Raw genomic sequence first — 22,061 nt, forward strand, 5'->3', positions numbered from 1 at the left:
CTCTCTCTCTCTCTCTCTCTCTCTCTCTCTCTCTCTCTCTCTCTCTCATTGAACTAGTCCTGGGAACACAGAGGCAAGTATCTCTTTAAAAAATCTTCCCTGCATAGCAGGTCACACTGGCCTGGAGCCATAACACCCTAGGCTGTGATCTCACCAAACTCCAGGAAGCCAAACAGGGTCAGGCTTGGCTGGTCTAGGAGCAGGAGACCTCCCAAGCAAAACACAGGTGTTGCTGGTGATTCAGCAGGCCAGCCCCTCCCTCCTGGAGTCTAGCTCTTCTCAGGTGTTGGACAGAGACTGGCATGATTCAGTGAACCCCTATCAGTACCCAGCCAGCGGAAGGGGGTGTGGTGCCGCCTCTGGGAACTCACGTGCTTGCTGGGTCTCTGTTGGGTCCAGCGGGTTCTGTTCTTAGGAATCAGGGTGTAAGTTCTGTCCTCCTTTCATAATCCCTGCCCAGTTCCTCAGGCTGAGCATTCTCAGCCATCGACCCAAATTCCTCAGGCTGTTTGTACCAGGTAAGGGATGGAGGAGCGACAGGTCACCTCTCAGACCAACAGTCCTCCTCAGCCCCCAACTCTCTCTGTGGTCTGTGGCCACCACCAGGCTCAGGGCCTCTCAGCACACCCCCCCCCATCCCCACCCCAGATAGTCCCTTCTAGTTTGGGAACAGTGAAGATAAAAGGGGTCCACGAAATGAGGGCCGTCATTAGCTTGTTTTATGAGAACAGAAATATTCATTACACCCCAACCCCATCATTAGAAGCCGCAGTGAGAGCTCTGGCCCATTCTTTATGGCAGTAGAAACTGAGGGGGTTTCTCCCCCAAAGGGAGTACCGCTTCTCCCTCCAAGGAAAATGTCCAGCCAAGGGGAAAGGAGGGCTGTCTGTAAGCTTCCGTCTCAGGCCTGCCTCTTAATGCCCCTCCAACTCGCCAACCTCCAGATGCATGTGGAGGGCATCAGAAGGACTCGTAGCCTCCTGAGGAGGGGTCCTGTTGAGGGCCGAGGAGCGACAGCTGCTGTCTGGCACAATAGAGCATTGCTATCCCACAGCACAACCCTGTCTACCTTATGTGCCAGGCACCACGAGCTGACCGACATGGCTTCCTCCCCCAGGAAGCCTCCTTATTCCCACCATGTCCTCTGTATGTCCCCTTCTTAGCTCTGGTCACAGTTACGTCTCTGTATCCTCAAGTCCCTATTACACTATGAGCTATTTCAAACTGGACCCTGTATCCAGACACTAGCAGTACTTTAGAGTTAGGTTGTCATGAGCTAGGAGCCAGGACAGGGCATGCAGGCCTAGCCAGAAAGAGGACACTGTCCTAGTCCCAATTGCTCTTGCTGCCTCTTGTCACAAGAAAGGGCTTAGTGTCCTGACTGCCTTTTCAAGGCCTTAGCTAGCAGGTGGCTGAAAGCAAGCTGCCTGGCCAACCTAGGAGGTGCCCTGCTCACCTGCTAAATTTAACTCCTTTCTATATTATAAGTCCTGTCGAGTGGGTAAGTTGGCCTTCCCTTTGTAACTGAACCAAGAAACTGCACCAGAACCCATAGCACTGTAAGGGAACATCTGATATGAAAGTCTGAGAGGGTGCTTTCTAGAGACATTCCATAGCACCTCAGTCCTAAGGAACCGGAGGAGATGGAAAGCCAGTAACAGTAAGTTGAAGCCCCCCACTGACGTGAGCCATTCAGGCTGGATAGAGCGTGGCCACAGCCCACAGAGAAGAGCTCAAAGATTAATCAGTTGTCGTTGGCATTCATTAAAGACCCCTCTGGCTTTGTGCACAGCAGCCTCAGACAATGTGACAGTCACTGCGGAGGGTTTTTTTGTCTCACTCTGCTGTGGCCTGGGTATCCAAACTCCCAGGCTGCTCTGCAGAGGTGGGGCATGCCCTGGACTAATGACAATGGCCTTTGATTGGAAGGAGATAGGTTAAGGAGTCAGCAGATGTCCCTTGACCCCCTTTGGAGTTCTCTGCTATCACCCGGTCCCCTTTCCTCCCATCTCCTTATGGCCCTCGGCACCATCACCTGGAAAGGCCAGGCCCTCCTCAAAATTGTGCAAAGATTTGTTTCAACACATTAAGACTGAGGATGCTCCATACAGGGGCTGGTTGCCAAATCCCACAAGCCGCCCTGCCCCCCACTCTTCTGCCTGCCAGGAAGGAGCCAGGGACCTCTTCACATACACCTTCCCAGGGACCAGGGACACTGAGTGGCTCTTAAGAAGTATCCCCCTAGGTTCTCACAGGAGTGCCCCCCTCCCTGAGGTCATGTCAGTCCCCAACCATTCCAGAGAACTCCAAGACCAACCGTGAGGTCAGGGTGGAGTTTGTTACCTTGGTCTGGGTTGTTTTTCTCATTGTAACTGCCAAGCTCCTGAGGTTGGCATTTGCCCGCTGGGCACTGTTAAGAGATGACACAATGGAGTGAGAGCAAGCCCAGGGCCTGACGGGAGACTGCATGGCCCCAGCCCCTGGCTGGGCCCTGGTGGGCCCCATTCATAATCCCCCGGGTCTAACAAACATCTGGTTTGTCACAGGCAGGCAGAGACTTGAAGGCCCACCACACAGGTCCCAGCACAGCCAAGGAATGGGTGGGTACTGTGGTATCTGGTCAGGGATGGCACCTTGGACACCTGGGAGGAGTGAGTGAGAATTGAACAAGGAAGGGGACAACAGAGAGGACCATGGTCCTCAGGTTCAAGCGCCTCCCGAGCCCTGGCATCTATAGTTCCTCCAGTCTATAGGTCCCCACTTTCCCATGGCTTCCCTCCCATGTTGGTCTTTGAGGTCCCTACCCACTAGGAGAACAGAAACACCCTACATCTGTCACATGGAGTTGTAAAGAGGAAGGGGAAGGATGATTGGGGTGATCAAAAGCCCACAGATACCTTCAGGTACCTACCAAATGGGGTGACCACCTCACCCTCAAGGCTTTAAAGACTCAAAGCCCCATGTTTCGAAGTGAGGTGACTGACCTTCTACTGGCTGTCCCACCCTGTTTAAACAGCCTTACTTGAAAGCCAGGCACCTTAAGACCTGAACACCAACCAGGGCCTATCAAGAAAAGGCTTCTAAGGGGTCAGAGCCCAGAAAAGACAGGAAAGTGGAACCCATCCAGGACGAGAATATAGAGGGTTCTCATTGCTATCCCCAGATGTCTGCTGAAGAGCCCCTCCTGGGTTCAGGGACGCTTAGGGAATCAGGACTCTCTGACAGGTAGTATCCAGGTTAACATGTGTATGAGAACCAACTCAGGTCCTTGAGGGATGGGGGGCTTGTTTGTTCCTTTTGACCACACTGGAAATTGAGCTTAAGGCCTTGTCTATACCAAGCAAGCCTTCAATCACTGAGCCATATACGCCCTTAGCAACCCACCCTACTTTTTCCAATTTTAAAAACTGTTAAAACAAATCACACTTAAGTTGTCCAGCCTGGCTTGGAACTCAGTCTAGTCGTCAACTTGTGATCCTCCTTCGTCGCTGGGACCAGCTCTCACCTTGGGTTCCCATTCAGAGCAGCTCTAGGATTTACAATGCCTAGTGTGGAACCCCATATGCTGCATTTCCTAAAGAGCTTCCACCCCAGACAGGCTGCTAGAAACTGCTCACTGTCAGTCTTTGGGAATGAGTAAAGCTGACACTTGAATGGGACTTAGACTGTCTCTGCTTACTGTCACACTTTCTCGTGAACACCCCTTTCCCCCAGCCTCCAACTCTTGCCTACATCTTCTCGTTCAAAAAGCTCTTGATCTTTCTTCCGTGGACGTCCCCTTTCTTTCCTCCCTCCCTCCCTCCCTCCTCCCCTCCCTCCTTCCCTCTTTCCCTCCACCCCTTCCTTCCTTCCTTCCTTCCTTCCTCCCTCCCTTCCTCCCTTCCCTCCTTCCTTCCTTCCTCCCTTCCTTCTTCCTTCCTCCCTTCCTTCCTTCCTTCCTTCCTCCCTCCCTTCCTCCCTTCCTTCCTTCCTTCCTTCCTTCCTCCCTCCCTTCCTCCCTTCCTTCCTTCCTTCCTCCCTTCCTTCCTTCCTTCCTTCCTTCTCTGCTCACAGGGCAGACCCAGGCCTGGCTTCATTGATGAGAAGAGGCTCAAAAGAGCAGATTACACTTTCTCTTCCCACCAGAGTTGCCTCGCGCAGTGCTTGGCCCTGCATGTCCAGCTTCTGGTCCTGCCTGGCCCCCTACCCTCACATATTTGCTCTCTACTGCCAACTAGGAAATAGATGCTGTGCATGGATGGGCTCATCAACTGGGCCAAAGAAGGCAGACAAAGCAGAGGCAGGAACCCAAGAGTCTGGTTCCAACTGCTCTGGTTCCCGCATCTCTAATCCCCGAGGCCACAGTAGCCTGCTCTTGACTGTAAGGTTTCTCACCCAGCTCTATACCCTAGCCCAGCCTGTGTGACCCAGCTTCAAGAGGGCTCCTCAGCTTTTAGATGAGAAAGGGGAGGGCACAGTAGCCCAGAGATGGTTGACAGTTTCTGGCTGGCATCTGAAAGGGAATGGATGGATTGGGGTGAGGGATGGAGAATGCCTCAGCCAAATGAAGGAGGACAGAAGATTTGCGGGGATTGAGGACAGAGGGAGACTATGGGGCCAGAAGCTCTGCAGCCACCAGCTCCCAGGAAGCAAACACAATCCCTGCAGGAGCCTCCCAAGTTGGGATGTGGCATTCTAAGCATCAACCTGGCTAGGTGTCACTCCCTAGGGGTGACACTCTGAAATAGGAAGCAAAAGTCTGGTAGGGTCACCTCCTCCCAATGTATGGGTTCCCCCAGCTCCCCAGCTCATCTCTCTACACAATTCAGGGCAGGGAGGGGGGTGATAGGTATGGCGTGCAGTCAACAGCCAGAAAGACAGGGTTCCCCAGGTGAGAGATGAAGCCTGATAAGAGCCCGCACAGAAGAATGAGTCCTACAGCTCCCTCCGATCTGGTAGGGCTGCCATTTCTCAAGCCCTGTTTGTTTTAGGGATTAACTGAACTCCTTTCCTAATTACTGCCTGAGCCAGTATCCCTGCAGCCTCCTGCAAGCATCCAGTTAGGAAGGCCAAAGAGGACTAGACTTCTGGGCCCACCTCCCAGCAGACTGCTTCTCCAAACACACACACACACACACACACACACACACACACACACACACACACACGCTCGCACTCTGCACCTCCGAACCGAGGCTTACCAGCCCTTAGACCCCAGAGCAACAGGCCAGTTCTAGGCCTACCCATGGACCTCTGCGTCAATCAGTTCTCTGTCTGTCCACACCCCCTGCCATTTTCCTCATTCCCACCGTCCAGGCTGTAGCCTAGATGCCTTCGCAGACCCCCTTCCACCATGCTGAAACTCTTCCTGTTCCACCAGTGACACAGGCTGCCTGGGAGAGAAATGTGTGTGAGCGAAGGTCGCAGATCTGTGTACTAGTGAGAGTGGAAGCATAGGGGTCTGAGTATCAGCGTGCTAGTGTATGTGAGCATGTGTATATGTATGAGTGTGAGTGTCTGCACATATGTATGTTCCTGTCCATGTGTCTGCATGTATGTAAATTTAGAGGCAAGTGTATGAGAGATTTTATGTTGTGGTGTGGTCATGTGTGAACAAATGTGGATGTATGAACATAGTATACAAGTGAGCATATTGTATTTGCTGTGTTCAGGTCTGTATATGTGAGCACCTCAGTAATATGTGTGAAATGAGCATGTTAAGTATGCATGTTTCTGAATGTTTTATTCGTGAGTATGTGGGAGGTAAGCATCAGTGGTTAAGTGTGATTGTCTCTCTATATATGTGTATGTGTGTCTGTGTATATGTGTCTGTTTATGTGTGTGTGAGTGTGTATAGTCAATGCAAACATGTAAGTACATATGAGGGTTACATGCATGTTAAATATGTTAGTAAGTTGTAAGTGGGCCTGCTGGGTGAGCATTTGTATATGTGTGTATGCATAAAAGTGAGTGCATGAGGTTCACATATGTGTATGTGTGTATGTGTGAGCATATGTGCATATGTGTATGAGTACATTGTGTGTCTGTACCTTATGTGTGGCTATATGGGTGTGTGTAAGTGCGTATGAACACATACGTAAGTGTATTGAATATTAGAACACATTGTAACTATGAGTACACATGTGTGACATAGGTATATGCTGAGTGTGGGAACTCAGCATATTGTGAGCATATTGTGCATGTGTGTGTGTGCATGTGTGTGTGCACATGTGCTCGAGCATGTGTATCTGGGACCATTCTCTTTGCCTGTGACTGTCTCTCCTCTGCCACTTATCTCTCTTGGACCCAGTCCCAGTGGGACCTCATAGCCTCCTCAGCCCTACCCGCACCTACCCCTCCACCATCCACTGTCTTCAAGGAAGTCTGCTCACTGTGGCCTCTACTATCCCCCAACCATACCCATTTCTACTGGCTCTTAAAAAAGTCCTGTCACTGTTCTGTTTCCCTTCAGTCATTGAGCCATTTCTGGCCAAGTTTCCACCAACTTCTGTCTTGTTGCCTACTGGGACCCTCTCTCTGATCCCTGAAGCTGGACCTCCCACCCATCCCCCAACAACAAAGCCCTCTCAGACAATGACTCCTGCCTTGGCCCTCTGGCCCTCTGGTGTGAGCCTCCTCCAGACCTGACTTCCTGACTGCGCTTCTGTCGCTTCTGTCAGTGTTCTCTTGTATGTTACAGTGTGCAGCTCTGTGGAATGGGGGGATGGGCAAGGGCTGAAGGATCAAGGAGTAAGAGAAGAAAAGAGACCAGGCTCAGATGGTGTCATTAAGAGATACTAATGCCCCTCATCAAGGCCTATTAATAAACATCATATACCGTTTGCTCCACAAGCCTGGGGGAAGGCACAGGCCCAGCGGGACCGGCCACAGTCACAGTTGGGTAACCCCTGAGCCCTAGGCACAGCCATTAGCCTTGTGAGCCTGACCTGGCCCAGACACTTCTTGGGCCTGTCACAATCAAGGAGCACAGGCAGCCACAGACTGCCACCCCCCCACATCCCCCAACTCCCTCCACTAGCCTTTCGTGAAACTTCAGCAGAGAGCGGAGCTCAGTAATGACCCTTACACTTGGGCGGGCACTGCGGGGCTTCGGGGCTCTGTTTCCTAATTACAACTACACAGCAACTCTGTGAGAAACCCCAGCTGTACATTACCATCACTACTTAGAGGCACAGACACTGAGACCTTTGGAAGACTGAGTGGCTCCTCAAAGTCACGTAGCTAATTGGTAATGACATTGGGCAGAAGTCTGGCTAGCCCTGTAGCACAGTTACGTTGGATGTCTGAGTCACCTGTCAACTGGATGTCTCCATTTTCTCTGTCTTGTGGCTTCCAGAAGCCAGAACAGAAAACATGGCTCCATAAGCAGGGTGGTAGGCAAGCAGACACTCTCACCGCCTCACCGCACTTCAGGGAGAAAGAAGTTCCTGGAAAGAGGGAGCTGAAGTGAATTAACTTATGCAAAAGCCCCACTGAGGCTGTCCCTTGACCTCTTACACATACACATACATATAATCAACCAAGTGCACACACACACACACACACACACACACACTCAAGTTAAAATAAATGTTGAGTCCCTTTGTAGCCTTCAACAAAAAATGTACTCTCTGTAGAAGAGAGGTGTGTGGGGTCCCAGGTCCCAAGTTCACATGCTCAGAGGAAAGCCACTGATAATGGAATCCAGGTGTTTCCCTTTTGACCTTTGGCAAATCGGGAAACCAAAACCCAGCCTAACCCATATCCCCTCTGGACCTGAGAGGCAGCTTAGCCAGCTAGCTCCGATAAACCCTCCTGGGATAGCAGCTGAGTCTCTGGAAAACAGAAAGGCTTTGCCTAGGACCTGTAAGCTCAAGGTTCAACTTGCTGATGCCTTTGACCTTCCACAATCTGATGTATTTCCTGTCACCAGAGCCTGGCGTCTGTCTCCCTTTCGTGTCCCGTCTCCTCCTGAGTCTCTTTCAGGCATGCATACTGGTTGTTGGCTCCAGCCGATGGCCCAGTCTAATTCCACTTTCCCTGTCCCTTCTATGCTTCCACATCTCTCAAGTAGTATGTTACTAACTCTTCTCATCACTATCACAGAAACAACTTCAGGGAGGGATTTGTCTGAGCTGTCGGTTTCAGAGGGAATAGTTCGTCATGGTAGGGGAGGCATTGTGGTCAGAGAAGCTCCAAATGAACCCACGGGTCCTCCAATTTCTTTGACTTAAAAAGCAGGAAAAAAAAAAAAAAACAGACCAGAAGTGAAGTACATAAAATTTCCCAGGTTTGCCCCCAGTGGCCCACAGGCACCAGCTAGGTACCATGCCTCAAGAGCTCCACAAACTCCCAAAGGAGCACCACCATCCAGGGACCATATGTTCAAGCACACAGCCTGTGGGGGACAATGCAGATTTGAAAAATAGCACACAGATTTCTCAATGTGCGCTGTCCTTCCCTCCCTTGTTTTGGCCACTGACAAAAAAAAAAAAAAAAAAAAAAAAAAAAAAAAAAAAAAAAAAAAAAAAAAAAAAAAAAAACCCGCTATCACACAGCCTTCAATGCCCAAAGACTAGTCTCCTCACTGTAGCATGCCCTCTTCTCCCCCAGAGAAGATTTGTATCTTCTATCCTCTGAGTGCTGCCCTCAGGCCTTGACTACGGATTTGTTTCCTTGTTAATTTATCTGCTCCTCTGAACACTGGGGACTGTGCCTTATGTCCAACATAGAACATCTCATCTATCCATTCATTTTCACCCATCTCTCCAGCCATCATCCCACAGGCCTAACTCCATGCACAGTCAGTGTCAAGGGAACAGGACTTAACGGAGACACCACTTACACTGCCTGCAACCCAGGGCTGGGGCTCTCTATACTTCTCGAACCGCAGACAACCTTGACCTTGGCCTTGGGAAATTTGCATATTAACCCAGTGTGATAAAGGGTTAAGCTTTGGTCCGAGTTTTCCTTATCCTCAGCTACTACTTCCTGGAAGAAGTAAATCATTCCCCTTCAGCTACACCCAACCCAGCCTACCGTAGTATCTGAAGACCTAGATTTGAAACCTAGCTAGCTCAGAATCAAAACCTAGGACTCCTACTGTCTATTGGTGTCAAGGTACCAGGATCTGCCATCCGTCCATTGGTCTGTTCTAAATACAGTGTTCACCTTCTTGTCTCTTCTGCCGATGAGGGCATGGCGGAAAGACCTGACAAGTCTTTGATCTTGACATATGTTGAAGTAAACAGGTGTGCAAAATAATTGGCCATCATACACCCTGGGGTCTAGAAGCCCTCAGTTGACAGGAGTGCCTCAGATCTGTGCGCGCCTGCATCCTACCATTTCCCATGAGCTTCATTCCACCTGCCCCAGTGACCAAGCCCCAGGGCAAGAGCAGGCCATGAGGTTAATTGACTGGAAGGTTTTCCCTTAGAGTGGGCACCATCTCTAGAGCTGGGTCTCCTCCAGGCTGCCGTTTGGTGGCCTGGCAGCCACAGCCCCTGGGGATCTCAGAGCCTGGGAGCTGTCAATGCCTTCCACTCACTTAGCCCTTGTTAATTGCAGAACACACAGATTGCTGGGTAGCACTTTCCAGTGTTGTGCCTTTTCCTGGCTCCTTCGCCACTTGGCAGCTTGTAGGCAGCTGTGCAAAACAGCAAGGAGCTTTCTCATTCCGTGCCAGTGTCTGGGAGTCTGGACTCCGTTTCGAGTTTCCCTTTTTCTGTTTTTGCTTTGTTTTGTTTTTTTTTGAGTTTTGGTGGCTTTTTTGTTGTTGTTTGGTTTTGGTTTTGTCTGTTTGCGTGTCTGTTTTGTCTTCTGTTTTTTTGTGATTTGGTTTTGTTTATTTGTTTGGAGGGTTTGTCTTTCTTCATTTTCTACCTAAGTATTCTGTTTCTCCCACTACACTTCCTTATCTCGCTGTGCCTTGCCTTTCAAATTTGGGGCTCTTTTGAGGTCCTCCACTCTCCCTGAAATGTGGGGGGGGGGGGAGAAAGAAAGAAACTTCCCTCTCTGCCAGAGGGATTCCTGGTGAGGCAGAAGTGACTGAATCCTCCGCATAAATGGGAAGAGGTGGGTGAAGAGATTAAATCTTCTCCTGAGAGCTAGAGGAAATGTGCCCGACCCTCTCCCTGGAGGTCAGGTAGCCCAAGGACCTGGAGCTTTGAAAGTGAGTGGCTAGTTGATTGTAGGTGATTGCGGCAGAAAGAGGCCAGCAGGACAGCAAGCTGGCTGGGACGGGCAACAGCCAGGCGCCCTTCCACACCCACCCGTTCACGAACCAAATCAAGAGCCTAAGTCTTCATCTGGTAGACTTTGTGAGTGGGGTGAGGCGGCAGGCCTCATAGAGGGTCGCACACAAGTGTCCCCATAAGGAGAGGAGACAGAGGGTGTCGGTGAGAAGAAGACCTGACTAGGGTAGCAAAGGGCAGAGAAGCAACATCCTTGCCCACCCACTGTGTGTAAGACATCCCAAGGGGGCATCTGATGTAGAAGGGACAGGGGACAATCCCTGCCCTGGAAGCAACAGACAGACTCTAGGCAGGCAGGCAGGCAGGCACATACCTACTCACACTTCCAGTACAATGCTGGAGACCAATCATCCAGAAGAAGCATTTTAAGATGTTTTAAGTCTTCTTGGTTCCTGTGGCTCTCTCTCAGTCAAGCCCCAACTTTCCCTAAATATCTCCAAGTTCTAAGCTAGTTCAACAGGGGGACAGTGAATGCAGAGAGGGAAGCCAGCAAAAGGAAACCTCATGTCTATAAATACAGAGAGACCCACGGGCTCCCAGAGTCCAGACCCTTCTCTGCAATTAGAATCATTTGTGCTAGGGCCAGAGTGTTGTCCAGTTGTAAAGAGCTTGCCTAGAATGCACATGGCCTTGGACTAACTTATCCTTACTGTAATTTGTGTGAATTCCTATGCCAAGTAGCTGTGTGTGTACCCAGCACCCTATGGCATACACATGTGTGTATTCACGTAAGCATGTACATACATATACACACGAGAGCGACTACTGCTCTTATTACATCCTGCACACATCGGGTCTGCCCTACAAAGCAGCTTGCCACAGCTCCTCCCTCCTTGGATACCCACAGATAATAGATTCCCCTCCCTGCCCCCCCAAGATACTGATTGCGGATAAAACTTGCTTCCCTGCACCATCTCTGTTCCTGACACTTAGGAGAGTTCCTGAATGTCCTCCCAAGTATATGACACAAACTATCCCTAAAGGGACCCTAGTCCTGACCCTCTGAAAAGCCCATCTTGGCTTCTCACCCTTGTTCTTGAAGGTCAGAAATCCACCTGCATCTATGATGTTTGCAATTTCTATAATTAATTCTTTCCTTTTTTTTTTTTTTTAAACTAAGCATTTAGAAAAGTTCTTGTAAAACATTTCAATCCGTCTTCAGGTACAAAAAGGGAAAAGAGGTTTGGGCTGGGTTTGCTGGATCTCAAAGAAGACCAAGAACAGCTGGGGTCTGCCAGAGCAGGTGGAGCCAGCAGGCCTCTTGCAGGTCCTCCTTCAAAAGTGCAAATGTAGTGTCTGTGCCACCCCTGTCGGGGTCCCTTCTTGATCCGGCCTCTAGGGCAGACCAAGCCTTTCTCAGCATCCCACTCATATTCTCTTACTGAGTCTGGACCATCCTCCAACATTCCAGCTTTCCAGGCTGGGTATGATTTTTCTACCACAGTATTTCAAGAAAGCTGGGATGGGATGGGGTGGGATGGGATGGGAGCCATTGCCATCATAGCTCCAGGCCTCCCAATACTATTTGGTTCCATTTGGTATGGGTTAGTATTAAACCCAACTCCCCACACATGCTGAGCACCCGACTCTATTGAGCCACACCCTCATCCAATGGCTGTGTATCTAATAATGGTTGACTGAAAAACAATGCTTACGAGTAGGGCAATGGGATTGCCAAGACATCATGAAAAGGCACAAGGCAGCAATATGGGCTAAAAGACATGAGCCCTTGATTGGTCACTTTTGGAAGTCTCAGGGTCCCTCAGTCCCCAATCATTCTGGCTCTCTCTCTCACCCACTCCTCAAATGGCTTGGGACTGTTAGTTTAGGCTCCAATTTTCTCAGCTTCCCCTACTGGTGTTGATCCCAAGGTAGGAATGTCAGCCCCTCCAGGACTAACCTGAGAAGAGATTACAGCCTAAGGATACTTATCCATGTTCACCCAACCCAAGAAAGTTACTCTCTCCACTCACTGAATATGGGTTTCCCCCCCACACTCCCACATTCTACCCTTCCTGCCAGTAAGAGTGGCTTCTGCCTGCAGGACCAACTTAAGCTAAATGTCCTTAATACCCAGAGCAACACAGGCACAGAGAGGCCACAAGGGAGGCAGGCAGGAAGGGCAGAAAGCAGGATTCTGTAAGCCCAACCCAAGGGTTTGCATCCAGTTTTTGCTGAGAAATCCTATCGAGTGAGAAGATACTCCCAGGGTCTGAGCAAGGCTTCAAGTCAGACTTTCCATTTGGGCTCAGCTCTGATTCCACCAGAGCAGTTTCCTGACCCATAAGGCTCAGCCCCCACCCTCACTGCCTCCTTGCCCTCTCTGGAGGAGAGAAGCCTGTTTATTGCTCTGGGTGGGACCCAAGCCCATAGGGAATCAGAAAAGAAATGGCCGGCCTAGGTTGCTATTGTTTGGTTTAAACAAACTACTGGCTGGGCTGCCTTGAAGAGGAATGAGGGGGAGGCCAGAGAAAAGAGAGCAGGCTGCAGGGCATGGCTTCCCTGCCTCCTCCCCACCTTGTTAAGGGTAGTCAAGAGAGCTATTTTAGGAGAGTGCTTCCAGGCTTCTGTTGGGTCCTGACCTCCCCTTCTGGAAGGGCCAGGCATTGAAGAGAAAAGCCTCCAGGCTCCAAACCTCCTACCTTCACCCTCTCCCACCTCAACCTCAGCCTCTCAGCTTCTGGTCACATCTGGGTCTGATGCCAGCCCAAAGTGGAGGAGCTAAGAGATTGCACTGAGAGAAGCGCCAGGCAGGCTGCCCCATGGGCACCCATGCAAGGCTACCCATGGGTAGCAGAGTCTGCAGGAATAGAAGAGGGAGAAAGGGAAAGGAAGGATAGGAAGAGAAGGAAGAGGATGGAGAAAATCAGATACAGTGGGGTTATGGTGGCTTCTGTCTGTCCTTCTAGCCTGCTGCCCCTCCTCCCATCTAAAGATGGCCTAGACCCTTATAGTTGAGCCTAAGGAAGGGGCATGGGCCAGGAGACCCACAGTGAACAGTGCACAAGCATAGCCTAAAGCAGAAGTCCCTGCCCACCCCACCTCCTCAGTGTCCCATCTTGGTCTTAGAATGGGCACTCAGTTAACCAGGGTACAGCCCTCCCCTCCCCCCACTACTCCTCCCTCCTGCCTCCACTTTCAGGGAATGAAAGGCAGTAGACTGCCCCAGGAAGGACTGGGTGGAAAGGGGGCCAGGGCACAGTTAGGTGTTGGCAGAATCAATTAAGAACCACACTAATCACCATCATTAAGGCTATAAAACCCCACACCTAGGGGCCTCAGGGCTCCCTGGCATGGCCTGGGGCCCCGAGCTGTGGCACAGACCCAGGGGCCTGGCTCCAGCCTCTTTCATCTAAGCATCCACCAGTCCTGCAAAAACAATAATTAGTTACCCGCCTCCAGGAGCAACTCATTATCCCACAGACACAGAGTGGAAAGGAAGGAGGGCAGAGGGAAACAGAGAAACTGAGGCTAGAAAGGCTGCCCAAAGCGGTGGCTGAGTCTCCTTAAGACAGTCCACTCTCCCCTCTGACCTCCCTTTGCTTCCTTGCCTAATAGGCTTAATAGGTCCAGAGGGAGCACAGTCCTCCCTCCTACGAAACCGAGTTTACTAGCCAGCTGCTAAGGACAGCCAGGCGGAGCGCCCCACAGTTACACCCTGCACCCAAGGCAGCCTGTGGGGAAGGTTCCATTCAGGATCCCCCAGAGATCAGGTATCTGTTCTCTGCCTCCAGGACACCTCCCACCCCCTGACTCCCTGCCACCGGTCTCCTCTCCCCATGGCTCCCTAAAGCGTCATTTTCCATCTCCAAAGTCCTTTCCCAGAGGCAGCCACACCCCTCTTCCATCCTGCTCCCAAAGAAAGTCAGCTGCTGAGGATGGGGGGAGGGGGGGTTGCTGAAGCAAGAGTCAGCCTCTACCATCACTGCCCAGGAAGTAATCCGCGGTCTTTCCTGTCTCTCCTTTTAGGGTGCTGACATGAAAAGTGGGAATATTCGTGGCAATGTGATAACAGGTGAGTGGGTTCCTCCAGAGCCCCTTCTCTAGACAGGACATCAACGACAGATGCAAGAGACCGGAACCGAAACACTGACACAGCATGCAAACACCAGCTATAGAGGTCCCCTGTAGGTTCTGATGTCACGGAATCACAACTACCAGGTCTTTTTTTTTTTTTTTTTGGACTCAGGGTCTTATGTATTCCAAGATGGCCTCAAATTTGACATAGTTTGAGAATGATCCTCCTACCTCGTCTTCTGGGTTCTGGGATAACAGGCTTGCACCATCATGCTTGGTTTATGCCAAGCAGGTGAGGGAACCCAGGGCTTCAAGCATGCTAGGCAAGTACTCTACCAACTGAGCCATGCCTCCAGCCCTGGAATCTAACTCTAAAGAAGTTGAAGTGGGGGTTAGGGGTGGAGAGAGGGCTTCCCCTTATCATGTAACTGGGAAGAGAAGAGACCAGCCAAGGGTCTAGCTGGCTAGTAGGGCACTCATGACCAAATCCCCCAGACCCCCAGACCCCTAGACCCCTAGTCCCCTTCCCTCTGAGGTCCCCACCCCCAAAGTGTGCCCTGGATGCTCAGGTGGTGAGTTGTATTCAGACAAAAGACTGAATACAAAGGGTCCCCAACAGTCTAGGAAGCAAGCAGCACGGGCAGGCATCACTCCGCCCCATCCCAACTCCATTTCCTATAGGCTCAGTTTTACTTTTCAATTTTAGTTTTTCTCATCGAAAAAATGGACCTGGGTGGAAGGAAGTTGTCCACTGTATACCTAGCCAACCTGTGGGGTAGCCAATCCCCACTCCCAAATCTTCATTTCTGGAGGTTTTGAATGGGGAGAGTTCTTCAGGAAATTCGTAGTCAGGGGGGTAAACTGCCCATCTCCCCTGAGATTAAATCCTTAATTCTAATTTCAGTCTTGTCTATGGAGAATTCTGTCCACCTGTCTCTAGCCATGAGGACTATCCTCTGAGCCCACCAGCCTGGCCAGAAGCCACCAGATTCATCTGCCTCGCACACACCCATTTATAAGAAGGGACAGTCTTTTTACACCCCATGCTCAGACGTCTTTCTTAGCCCTAGAAGTGTTTGAGAGGAATCCCCTGATTTACCTAAATTCAGAAGCTCAAAAATAACCTCAGAATATTGGCATGCTGTCACCTTCTCTGTTGTAGATCCTGAACCACACAAATACACATGACTCTTGGCACACCCTTTTCCTTTCCCTCAGTGTACACACACACACACACACATACACACACACACAATCTGATCTGTGATGGGAAAGATGAATAGTCAGGAAATCCCCTGGCTCTCAGTATGCTGGTGGCCCAGTGGCTGGAAGCACTCTATGAGAAACACTTCCAACAGTGCCAAACGGTCATTCCTTCTTTTGTTTCATGGTTAAGAGAGAAAAAGAGAAGGAGGGCCATGGTCAGCCAGCATTCCCACCCACTAGCATCCTCCTTGCAATCATCCCTTCCCTCCCCTGACCACCTCCCCTTACTCTCCACCCCACCCCCACAACCCAGGAAGACTCTTGGCTCCAGCTTGTGTATCCTCCTTGAGAAGGGAAGTGGAGAGAGGATGGAGAGGAACAAAGCAACACTGGACCGGGTTCCAGCCCAGAAGACCTAGGCCAAGCCAACCAAGTCCCTAGTTGCTGTCTAGGCATGGGGCAAGGAGGATGGCTGTCTTCACCCTATGACCTTCACCCTATGACCTTACCCTCCAAAACAGCCAGCCTCCAAGAGGGAGCCTGAAGGGGGGTGGGGAGTCTCCTCCTCAGTGCCCTGAGATTCCCAGCGTCTATAGCGCCTGCGATCAAACCTTTTGAACCCAGCCCTACCCACTCTGGTAACCACTTCCAGATCCTCCCAAACCAGCCAAGAAACTGGCCTCTTTAGGGATTGGCTTCATAAGGAAATGCTGAAAAAATAAAAATAAAAATAAAACCCACTGCCAAACACACTCATAGGGAAAGATGGGTTTTCTCTTGAGGCCGAAAATTCATCTGGATAGACTAAAACCAAAACAGGACACCACCAACATCCATCTACTGGCCCAGAAAAGCCTGGGAGCCTCAACCCTTTATACCAACCTGGAGCCCCACTCCCAACAACAACACCTCCTACTTATTCCAAACATACACCTTAAATAAAACACAAGCAGTGATAGCCCACCAAGCATACATAAGTCCCGATGTGAGAGGAAGGGGCTCAGCAGGTGTGACTTCATTTGGTTGACCCTAGGAAGGTCGTCAGGGATGGAAAAACAAAGGTGATTTTTTTTTTTTTTTTTTTTTTTTTTTTTTTTTTTTTTTAAGAACTGCCAAGAGATGCTGCAAGCATGGCGGTGAACCCACCCGTGTCTCTTGTCCTTTTTTTCCTACAGACTATGCGCCTCCTACCCCACCTCCAACCACTGGTCTACACCGCTACCAGTTCTTCGTCTACCTTCAGGGAGACAGAACCATTTCTATCTCAGAAAACCAAGAGCGAGGTGAGGCCTTCCAGACCCTCAGACTGAAGCTAGGGTAGAACCTGGCGGCAGGACCAAAGTTGTGTGTCTCTAACTAGAAAAATCAGAATTTTGACTTCCACCCATGAGCCTTGGAGGCTGGGGCCAAGGCGCAGTGTTTCTTGTGAGTGACTGGGATGAATGTTCTAAGGGAGGCTTTGGCTTCAGATGTGGTCTCCCAGAAGTAAACACATCAGCCAAAGGAGCACCCCCAAAACTTTGCGCGGCATGTACAGGCAGCTACCCTACAACACCTCAGCAAGTACTTGTGCCCTATAATTGAGGCCAATCTGGGCAAGAGTACCCTGGAATGCCACCCTGCTGGTCTGTCTTCATTGGTGGTTAATTGCTTGGTCTGCCTTGCCATCTCAGTGATGGGGCAAAAGATGTCCCCAGCCACGCCCCTCTCCCAGTTTCTCTGAGTGCTCCTCCTCAGACACATTTCCACAGCCTTCCCATCGCTAACCTGCTTGGCCTCAGTCATCATACCAGCCAGGCTGGGGTGCCAGAGGAGACTGACTGACTCCCAGACAGGCTGCAAATAACTCACTCTATGAGCCTTAGATTGCTCTTTGAGAATATGGAATACCGTGGTCCCCATGCCCTCTGTCACCTCCCAGGTTTGGAAAGGGAAGGTGCTGCAGAAGTCACAGGTGTCACAGTGTAAGGGTACATCAAATTCACATGCCCCAGGCTGTGCAGAGGTGAGTGGCAAGACGGATATGAGCAGCCATTTCCTCTCCCCCAGTGACAGCAACTAACTTCCACCCACTGGGAAGCCAGCACAGGTATTGTCACATCCCCTGTGCCTGAGGCTCCAGAGGTAAGGAGCTGAAGCCCAGAAAAGGACTGGCATGCCGGTGGTGTCCTTTAGATGTGTGCCAGGCAGAGATGGGGGTGGGTAGGGGTGGGGACGCATCAGTCAGTCACAAAAGACTCAGCCCCTGGAGCCGAGACAGTGCCACCTTTCCACCCATGAACCCTCCCAGGCGCCTTCAGCACCTTGCCAACACACAAGTCCGTTTAAACAGCTCTGCCAAGGACACACTTTTAAATCTGGACATCAAGTGTGAAGAAAGAGGAAAAGAAGGCACCTTGACCAGATCAAAGCAAGCCTTCTGTTTCCCTAGCTCCCTGGGCACCAATCTCACCAAAATGACAGGAAGCTGCGGAGGCTCAGTCGCGGCCGGGTACCAGGAGCTGAAGCCTTCTGCGTGGTTCCCAGCCACTGTATGAGAAATTCTTGTAGAATAAGGCTCAGCACTCGATCTCAGACCCCAAGATCCTAATGCCAGTGCCTTGAGTAGGGAAATGCTCCGAATGAGCTCCTGCTAAGAAGCTCTTTTTCAGGATAAAAGTGAAAGAGAGCATTAGAGGATGACAGGAAGAACGGCAACCGGCAACCGAGCCAGGAGAGGAAGGGGCAATGTATGCCCAAGACGTTGCCTTTCTGTGCTGAGAGGCAGGGTTCCTGATGTACGGCCATAGCCCCTCAGCCACAAAGCATGCTGACTAGCTCAAGTACTCAACTGAGGCTGCCTTCCCTCCTAGGGCAGACAGCAAGGCAAGAAAACTGCAGAGCCATGGGGCCGGGAACCATTGTTGACCACTTTGGCTCTTCACCAAAGCCATCATTCCTTACACACTCACATGTGTTCCTTGTGTGCATCCAAGCAGAGTAAGGCTCCTATGGCTTTCTCTGCTGCCAAAGGTTCTAGTCATACCAGGGGGGGTACCTTCCATGTGCTCAGGCTTGTGCTAAGAGGAAACAGTCCCAGAGCCCACAGGATTTTTCCTGCCCTCAAGGAGCCGGCAGTCTAGTTTGGAGCTGACTGAACAGCAGTGCAGACCAGCTTATAATTAAGTCCTTAATTGTGTTGTTCTGATTGCAAGGACACAATAGAACCAAGTGGTCAGGGATATATATCTCTCTTACCTTCCTGGGGTCTCTTTCTCTCCAGGACAATGCCCTTCTTCATCGAGGTAGAGAACAAATATATCTTTCTGAGGGTTAGAAAATCTTGCTTCTACTTTCTAGCTGGCAATAATCCTCTCAGGGGGCCTCAGTTTCCTCTCCAGAAAGATGAGGTTTGGCAGCCAACCTACAAACACCCTGCCCTGGGGCTTCATGGAGGAGAGGAGTGTAGATTGGGCCTACAGAAGACAATCTGAATGACTGAATGAGTGGGCTCTCGGCTCTGGAAACTAGAGACGCAAAGTTGGTTTATTTGTTTGTTTGTTTGTTTGCTTGCTTGCTTTCCAGTAAGAAAATAAAAAGCAAGCTGGGTGCACACCTTTAATCCCAGGATTTAGGAAGCAGAGGCAGGCAGACTTCTGTGAATTCAAGGCTTGTCTGGTCTACAGGGCAAATTTTAGGACAGCCAGGGCTGAATGGAGAAACCCTATCTGGGAAAAAGAAAGAAAGAAAAGGAAGGAAAGAGAGAAAGAAAGAAAGAAAGAAAGAAAGAAAGAAAGAAAGAAAGAGAGAGAGGGGGAGAAAGAAACAAAGAAGAGAGGAAGAGAGAAAGGAAGGAAAGAAGAAAGAAACAAAGAAACAAAGGAAGAGAAAATAGGGACTAAGCAGAAGAAAGCTCATGGTCATTCTCAAAGGCCCACCAGAAGTGTGGCACTAGTGGGTAAACCATAAGGAGCTAGTAGAGATTGTTTGTAGGAGAGGCAGCACATGAAAGCAGCTTCTTAGAGACAAGCTATCTGAATGATCAGAAAGTGGGGCAGAAGACCACCGCCAGAGGTGTGCTGATGCGAGGCGGTGAGAGGCCAGCAGAGAGAGGACGCAGGGCAATTGCAAAAGCATAAACTGCTGTGGTCCTTGCATAACTTCAAGAGTGTTGAGAGCTTAGTACACTGTGCTTAGGAACTCATGGAGCCCTAGGCCAAACCAACACTCAGGTCAGGGCATAGGTCCCTGCCAATGAACACAAGCCCCAGGACTTGCCGTGATCTAGTTTTCTGTCTGTAGGATTAGAACCATGAGACATGCAGGTATGCTAGCTAGCTACAATTTCTGTATCCCACCCCCACCCCCACCCCCCGCCGTCCCCGCCCCCAGGGTGAACAGGCAAGGACAGCTTCCAGAGGATGAAGGGAAAAGGTGACCCTCTGGGAGTTAGGCAAAGGGACATCTAAAAAGACAGCTGGCTGAGCCAATGAGCTAGACAATTATAAGAAATATTTGCAAGGCAGTTTTGAAACCAAAGTAATCTAAAGGTCTCCAGCGTGACACAAGGTACACAGTCCATTTAAAAAAAAAAAAAAAACGTAGAACCAATTGTGTTGGATTGCACCTCCTCTTCAGGGCCTTGTCCTCTTTGGGACTTGTATGTATGGGACAGGCTCAATTGCCATTGAGCCTGCCATGACTGATAATGAGTGTCAGGTGGCATCGTTCAAAGCCAAGAGGGTAAAACCCTCCTCGGGATCCTGCTCTGTCCCGTGACTCGAGATAAATACATGTACTCAGAGAATAAGGGCATCTTGACATTCACACTCTGAATCACTGTGTGACCTTGGACAAGCCACCTCACACCCCGGCACCTTGGCTTCTATCTCATCAAAACAGATCGGGTGCATTCCCTACAGTGAGATGCCCTGTTGGAGTAATTCACTCCTAAGTCCACTTCCTGTACTTCTCCTTCCTGAGTCCTACCACTAGAATGAGCAGTGACATGGCTTGACTGAAGGGACCTACTCAAGACATTTCTAAGTGGGGGTATCCACAGGGAGGACCCAGAGGCGTTCAAGCTACCCTGATCTAGTTAGGAAGTCCTGTGGTGTGCCATGATGCCACTCCTGTGCCACAGCCCCTTCTTCTCTTATCACGACCGCCCAATGCACTCTGTACCCCCTGGGACAATGCCATGTGCTGAGTTATGCACAATACCATGCCCAGTGCTGACGGGACAAAAGAGAAGTGCGAGTCTCTGTTCCCTTGTACGTGTGTGTCCCCCTGCTGGAGCCTGTATGGAACACGCAGATTACTTTGGAGAAAGTGTCCAAATATATGAAGTAGCACTAGGACCCCTGAAGCCACTACCTTGGACAAGGGTCAGTCATAATTCCTGGATATGCTTTGCCCAGACTTGGAGCTAGAGATGATTCTGGACTGGGATGTACTGGACTTTTACTCTCTGCTTCCCAATAGACTGGTCCTGTCCTAGCTACACACACACACACACACACACACACACACACACACACATCTGAAGCCTGAGACATAGCCTCAGCTAGTCTGTGATTCTCCATGGTTTCTGTACATCTTGATCTTGGCATTTTCACTTCTATATTCTAAAGGAAACAGCTGACCCCATAGCAGCCTCCCCCCACACCACACACACACACACACACACACACACACACACACACACACACACACACACAAACAGAGAGAGAGAGAGAGAGAGAGAGAGAGAGAGAGAGAAGAGATTCACTCCTAGGAGCCTCACATGTTGCCAGAACAACTGATTCACCCATCCCTGTCTGACAATCTAGAAGGGCCAACTGTTCCCTTCCCCGAGTCTGGACTGTTCCCAAGTCATCCAGGCTGTCCCCCCTTCAGCTCAGCCTTGCCCCACATGCTCCCATTAGTGTCCCCACCACTGTGCCAGCTCTCCTAATGTTCTGCTGTGCTCAGGCATCTGCCCGGGTCTCTTCCGTGTTCATAGGCACTGCTCAACTCACGCCCACCCTGCTTCCATCATGAGACCATGAGAGAAGAGATCCTTCCTTTGAGTCTCTGTCTCTGTGCCCAGCCTACTGTGGCCTGTCAGTCACCAAGTGTGTATATATGTGATACACCCACAGACAAACATTTGCAAGCCATTCACACACAGATCTGCACATTCTCACACCCCCAGGTTCCCATACACACCTCATCAACATCCTTCAACACCTCTATGAGTACTTATGTCCTCAAATGACAATCTCTACATCCACACAGTCCCTATCCAATCTCAGGCCAGCAGGCCCCCCTCTCTGCCAGCTGCCCTGTACTCCATGGTATTTTCCTTTGTCCCACCATGTCAGGAGGCAGGACAGTGGATGACATCCCTCATATGACTGAGTGAAACAGAGATCCACAGGTAACAGCAGACCCACCTCCTGGCAAAAGGCTCTTGATGCTGGAACCAACACACTCAACAGCTCTTCTCCAGACCACCAGGTTTCAGGGTTCTGGTGAGGGACAGGCAAGAAGCAACTGTATCTTGTCTTAAGGTGAACATCTTACCCAATACCCACTTCTTGTCTTTGACTAAGTCTCATGCTCCTAGACAGCTATGGTCTGCAC

At 50.4% G+C, this 22,061-nt stretch overlaps 1 protein-coding gene across 3 annotated transcripts in view; it reads left to right on the forward strand.

Moving 5' to 3' along the window:
- Positions 1-22,061, forward strand: part of Pebp4 (phosphatidylethanolamine binding protein 4) — a 231,144-nt gene that overhangs the window by 203,452 nt on the left and 5,631 nt on the right. For all 3 annotated transcript variants that reach the window (XM_031361242.1, XM_031361243.1, XM_031361241.1), the window contains 2 exons: positions 14,202-14,247; positions 16,631-16,738. In XM_031361242.1, the coding sequence (XP_031217102.1) occupies positions 14,202-14,247; positions 16,631-16,738 (154 nt within the window). The remainder of the gene's footprint in view (positions 1-14,201; positions 14,248-16,630; positions 16,739-22,061) is intronic.

This window comes from Mastomys coucha, unplaced genomic scaffold, assembly GCF_008632895.1.
Source record: "Mastomys coucha isolate ucsf_1 unplaced genomic scaffold, UCSF_Mcou_1 pScaffold9, whole genome shotgun sequence".
Classification (NCBI taxonomy): domain Eukaryota; kingdom Metazoa; phylum Chordata; class Mammalia; order Rodentia; family Muridae; genus Mastomys; species Mastomys coucha.